General features: G+C 48.8%; 1 protein-coding gene across 8 annotated transcripts in view; it reads right to left on the bottom strand.

Annotated features, from left to right (window-relative positions):
• Positions 1-6,060, bottom strand: part of FMNL3 (formin like 3) — a 110,274-nt gene continuing 104,214 nt past the window's right edge. For 4 of the 8 annotated variants that reach the window (XM_081900714.1, XM_081900713.1, XM_081900715.1 and 1 more), the window contains one exon: positions 1-733. In XM_081900714.1, coding sequence (XP_081756840.1) covers positions 597-733 — 137 coding nt within the window. In that variant the 3' untranslated portion in view covers positions 1-596. Of the gene's footprint in view, positions 734-1,206; positions 1,258-4,336; positions 4,452-6,060 lie in introns of all 8 variants that reach the window. The other 4 variants (XM_081900717.1, XM_081900718.1, XR_014165701.1 and 1 more) reach the window with 3 other exon arrangements.

Genomic DNA, 6,060 nt, shown 5'->3' with positions numbered 1-6,060 from the left:
TGGTTGGCTCATCACCGTCGTTTCTCTGCTGTGCAAACACCAGGGTCACTTTGTGCAATTGAGACATGAGACTTTTGGTCCGAAGGTTCCCCCTTTTGAAGAAGGATTCCAGTGGTTTTTCGAAAGGCCATCGGCGCCTATCTTTTAAGCTCTTCAATGCCAGCTCAATAGACTGCTGCTCCAAGAAGTCCACAGTATTGCTGATGGCTGCTCCAGAAAAACGTTGCTGGTTCACAAAACTAGCGCCGTACACAAAGGTCTACTAATGGAAATACTCTTCCTCCCCCCAAAAAAACACACCCCACACTCCCGCATTGCATTGTGACTCCAGCCATGATGATGTCCTCTGTCTCAATCCAGTCAAAGTGCAATTTTGGTCCGGATGCTCCAAGGGCTGAGGCTTGAGAAGGGAGAAGTCAGACACCTGCTGGCCAAAGGCACTTCTAAACAACCGAAACAGCCTTGTCCTTCAGAGCTGGCTCAGTGAGGGGACAGGAGGAGCAAGGGCTGACGGGAAAGGTCATATATGTACAGATTAAAAAATACACCTTAAATAATAAGAGAATAACAATAATACTGTCGCAGTAAGGCACTTCCTAAATGTCCCTTTGGTTCTTCAGCTTAAAATGTTTGAAAGGATGGAAGTTTTTTCTTTCTTTGGCAAAAGGAGAACTAGGCCTGGGCTGTTGGGAATGCAGCGTTAGCCCATTGGAAAGGCAGGGTATGCAGAGCTCTGTGGGAGAAAGGAACAGCCAGTCAGGACGGGAGTAAAGAATTGCTGGAGAAACAATGCATAAGCGGTTGCTGTCGGGGGACATTAAAGACTGTGAGGCAGTTCATGTGCCAATTGGCGTGGGGTGAAAGGCAGGTGGCAAGAGTTCTTGCCCCTTGGGGGCATATAACCACCCACCCAGGCCACCCCTCTCCACATTCCCCCTTTGCAGGCAGGAGCATACGAGACGCTTCTTTGCCTGAGTATCAAACAATGGGTTCGGTGGCAGGCTAGAGAAATAAAAGGGCTACCCCCTCTCCCCGCCAGTGGGGGCTATGGAGCAAGACTGAAGGCAACTGAGGATGATGGGCAACTGTGATGGCCCGTTCTCTGTCCCAAGGGCAAACTTTTCATTTTGGTGTCTCCTACTTAGGCAGAAGCAGCAAAGCAGAGGATAAAAGGCTCTGGGCATCCAGAAAGCTGTTGTTTCTTACCCTCTGCCACGGATGAATTGAGAGGGGACTAGAGGCAGATGGTTCTTGCTGCTATGGAAGGGATAAAAACAAAAATTAGGCCAAATTGAGAAGCGGTGGGTGGGAGGGAAAGCTCTTCTCCCCTGGGGGCTGGATTCTGCCCTCGCCAAGCCTTGTAAGGAGCCACCAGGTCTGGAAAAGCACCAGCTCATCCAACTGCCATGCTGGGGTTGGGGGTGGAGCTGCTAAATCTTTAAACCAAACTCTCTGGTGCCCAGCCTCTGTGGCTCCCAGCTCTATCTGCACATTGCAAATGATGGGGATTGCCTGAGTTGCAGTCGAAACAGTGCAACTGATTCCCTCACAGTCCACACGCGCTGGGACTTCACTGTGCTCTTGGGAAACCACTGGGGGATCAGATCAGTGCTGCCTTCTCCATGGGGGCACACCAAGGACACTGCCTGTGCTCCCCACTGTTTGCTGGCGTCAGTGCGTGGACATGTTCTTAAGTCAGGGGTGAGGAACCTGTGGCCGTCTATATGTGGCCGGGCTACAGATCCATCATTCCCTGACCATTGGTCAGGCTGGCGGAGGCTGGTGGGAACTGGGAGTCCAACGACACCAGGGTGGCAGCCACAGGTTTTTCGCCCCTGCCTTGAAAGTCTTGGGCTTAAACCCGTCCAGACACACTGAGTGCAATCCAGAGAAAGCTAAGGCATGCCTAAATAATCAGACCTGGCATTTATCAGAGCACCAAAAGTCCTTCACGGACAATCCAGCCGCAGACTTAAATGTGATGAAGCCCATTGGTCTTACCTGTACTTAATTTTGTATTGGTCTGTGGCCATTATGTCAGCCATTCTTACAATAACTGTAAGGTAGGTCAGCATTATCTACCCCCATATTGCAGGGAGGGGCTGAAGTTGAGAAATAGTGGCCTTAAGATTGCCTAACAAACTCATGGTGGCGTGAGATTTGAAGCAGGAGTTTGACAGTTGGCATTTACGACATCTGTTTGCACGTCACTTCCAGTCATGTAAAATGGTGGCAGCGACAACAACTACTACTATCACTACTAATGGTGCTAAATGCATGCAAGCATCTATAGGAGCACAAAAATATAGGAAGCTGCCTTATACTATTGGCCCAGCAGCCCATTAAGAACACATGATGCTGGATCAGGCCATGGCCCATCTTGTCCCTTATTCTGTTCTCAACAGTAGCCAACAAGATGCTTCTTGGGAGGCCCACAAAGCAGGACCTGAGCGCAACTGCTGCTCTCTTCCCACTTATGGTTCCTTCCCAGCCTCTGGTTTTGTCCACTCTGCCTGGCAGTGGCTTTCTAAGGGCTGAGGATCCTTCTTTGCCACTAGCTAGCTGATCTTCCGGGAGACTTCAGTGTGCACTTAATTCCCATTTAATTCAGCAAGATTTGGGCATGCCTCTGTATTGCGCCCAGTTTGCATATTCAGCTCTTATGGAAACAGAAAGAAGTCTGGAGATGAAAATCTGCATGAATTTTGCCTCTTTGATTAAAAAAAAACAAGCTTGGCCAAAATATAGCCTGTTTTGGGTAGAGTGGGAGGATAAATTATCATGCAGATCATATTTTGAACAAATGAAACTGTTAATTATTCTATCTGCAGCTCCCCTTCCTCCAAAATATACATTTTGGCTGTAACTATGCAGCTACTTTTCCAGGAGAAACCCCCATGGAACTCAACGGGACTTGTTTTTCAGTAAACATACATAGGCTTGCAGACTTAATCTCACTCCATGGTTTTTTCAACAGTCTCTTTCAGATGTATTGGGTGGGTGCAGGAGGTATATTTGAATGCGCCCTTGCAAAATATAGATCTCTACATTAAGGCACGCTTAAGTGGTACAGTCCCTAAAGGAAGACATACCATGAGAGTTTGCTGCTTGTGGAAACTGGCCCTAGGTTGTAATCGACCACACTATGTTGGCTGCAGTTAGACGGTGCTGTTTTCAGCCCCAACAAGAATTCAGGCAGCAACCCCCACCCACCCACCCACCTCCATTCTTCAATCAAGAGAGGATTTAGTAAAGCTACTCTACTGCATTAGTGTGATAAGATGATCTGATAAACAGACTGGATGCATGCGAATCAAGACAGGAGGTCTGTAACAACCTCATCATGCCAACCATGCAAGGTATAGACAACAGAATTGTGGATACAAGATGATGCCTCTGGGTCCATGCAGGGATTCTCAACAGTGAAAAGGAAGATGCAGTGAAGGGGCTTTTGTTTTTGAGGGGGGTCACTTTTCTTTTAAAATACTTAATTTCTGGTCCTTTAAATCAACCAGCAAGTTTCTATCCTTCATGTTAGCAGAGAGAACCCTGGAAATGTATAAGGTTGGAAGGCAGTGTGCAATTCTGTCCAAAGGAGAATTCTGGCAGGTGCAGCTTGTCGTGTGGAAGTGAGGGGAAATTTTCTCTCTCTCTCTTTACACAACTAATTGAAATGTACCGGAGCCTCGTCTTGTGCATCAGGTCACCTTGGAGGCAGCCTGGAAAGAGAAGCTCACCCAGGCATCAACTACAGTGGTACCTCAGGTTATATATGCTTCAGGTTACATACACTTCAGGTTAAAGACTCTGCTAACCCAGAAATAGTGCTTCAGGATAAGAACTTTGCTTCAGGATGAGAACAGAAATCAGGCTCCGGCAGCGCGGCAGCAGCAGGAGGCCCCATTAGCTAAAGTGGTGTTTCAGGTTAAGAACAGTTTCAGGTTAAGTACGGACCTCCGGAACGAATTAAGTACTTAACCTGAGGTACCACTGTACTGTCATGATTCCTGAGCAGCACCGCTGAGTCGACAAAGCAACTCTCTCTATAAGCCTCCATAATGAAATTTCCGTGACCTGGCTTTCGGACTACAATTCCCATCAGCCCCATGTTGGCTGGAGCTGATGGGAGTTGTTGTCAAAAAAATACCTGGAAGGCACCAGGTTGGAAGTTAGGCTGCTGTATAGTGATGGCGATTCTCTGCCGAGTGGGGCCTCTGAGAAGAGGTTGGGAAGCCCCGAGATCATGGGAGGAGACAGCAAGGCATGCAGGAGGGAAGCCTGGGCTCTGTGGAGGGAGCAGCTGCATGCAGAAGAGGAAGAGACGATCCACGGGTACCTTTGGCGAGGGAGAGGGCGGAGCTAACAGTTAGGCTCGTCATGGTGGGATGGCTCGCAGAAAAAGCGAGACCCCCGCTTCGCTGTGCGGGCAGTGAAGGGGACGCTCTTCAACACTGCGGGGTGGGAGGGGAACGGACAAAGACATACAAGATACGTCAGGCAGCTAGAAACATGGTGGGCGGCTTATTTCACAGAATATGGATGCAGATATCATAGAATCATAGAATCATAGAGTTGGAAGAGACCACAAGGGCCATGGAGTCCAACCCCCTGCCAAGCAGGAAACACCATCAGAGCACTCCTGACATATGGTTGTCAAGCCTCTGCTTAAAGACCTCCAAAGGAGGAGACTCCACCACACTCCTTGGCAGCAAATTCCACTGTCGAACAGCTCTTACTGTCAGGAAGTTCTTCCTAATGTTTAGGTGGAATCTTCTTTCTTGTAGTTTGGATCCATTGCTCCGTGTCCGCTTCTCTGGAGCAGCAGAAAACAACCTTTCTCCCTCCTCTATGTGACATCCTTTTATATATTTGAACATGGCTATCATATCACCCCTTAACCTCCTCTTCTCCAGGCTAAACATGCCCAGCTCCCTTAGCCGTTCCTCATAAGGCATCGTTTCCAGGCCTTTGACCATTTGACCATATACTCGGGACGTCTTAAGCAGGGGGCATATAGTGCATCAAGGAGGGGACTATCTCAGGGAAAGAAGCCCAGGGCCAGAATTCTGTCATACACATTTGAAATAAAGCCTCTGGAAGGCAAAATGGTTTGTTTTACCAGAATGGTAACACCAGTGTTATTATTAACGCCTCTCAAGAGGCTACACTGGAGATGGCCTACGGACAGTCCGACCTGCAAAGCCACAGAGTGACCATATGGCAAGGAGGGCATGGATCCTGTCGCTTTAAATGGGTGCACAGGCAAGGGAATTCCGGCTTTGGTATGTGGGGAAAGCTGTCCCTGCCCAAAATTCCCTCACCTGCACAGCTGCTCAGGGTACTAGAGCCTTGGCCTCCTTTGCAGCTGGTCACCCTCCTCTAGCCTTAACCAACCTGGTGCCCTCTGGCTGATTTGGTCTGATCCAAAGCAACTGGAGGGCACCAGGTGGGCAAAAGCTGCCCTGAGGAGTTTCCCCGCCTCACGCAATGACCCAGCCATGCCCATTTTCAACACAGTGCTTCCTATGAGGTATATGCTAGGCCCGGCTGGTTATGGAGCCCAAGTGCAGCACGATATGCTTCTGCCCAGGAGAACAGAGCTTCACCTGAGGCTGTAAACGTCAGCAACCTCTGCTGCTCATCACTGAGCACCTCAAGTCATTAGTGGCATGGTGGTACAAAAGTGTTATACCACATTTGGTGGGGAAGAGCCTCACAGAGCCAAGTAAATGCCACAACAGGGGAACGTCAGCATGGAAGAAGGCACATGTCACTCCTCACCTAAGCCTGAGGAAGGCTCTCCACAACTGGGGCCTGATTTGAGCCGGGATATATTTTGTCTTGTGGAGCAGGGCCACAGACATGCCAAATAGGCACAGAATGAGGTACTGAGTGCAGAAAGTGGTTTCCACACCTGAACACACACACTTTTCTCATGGTTTTTTTAAAAAAGAAAATAGTTTCTAGTCCTTATGGGGGCAAAAATAAGACGGTGGTGTCGTGTGTGTGTGCTTCACAGATATTAGGCTGGACAGGCACTTAAGAACCCACCAAATAGGC

Source organism: Podarcis melisellensis (assembly GCF_964234715.1).
Source record: "Podarcis melisellensis genome assembly, chromosome: 2".
NCBI lineage: Eukaryota > Metazoa > Chordata > Lepidosauria > Squamata > Lacertidae > Podarcis > Podarcis melisellensis.
The sequence above is the reverse complement of the archived record's forward strand: the minus strand, read 5'-3'. Positions and strand labels throughout refer to the sequence as shown.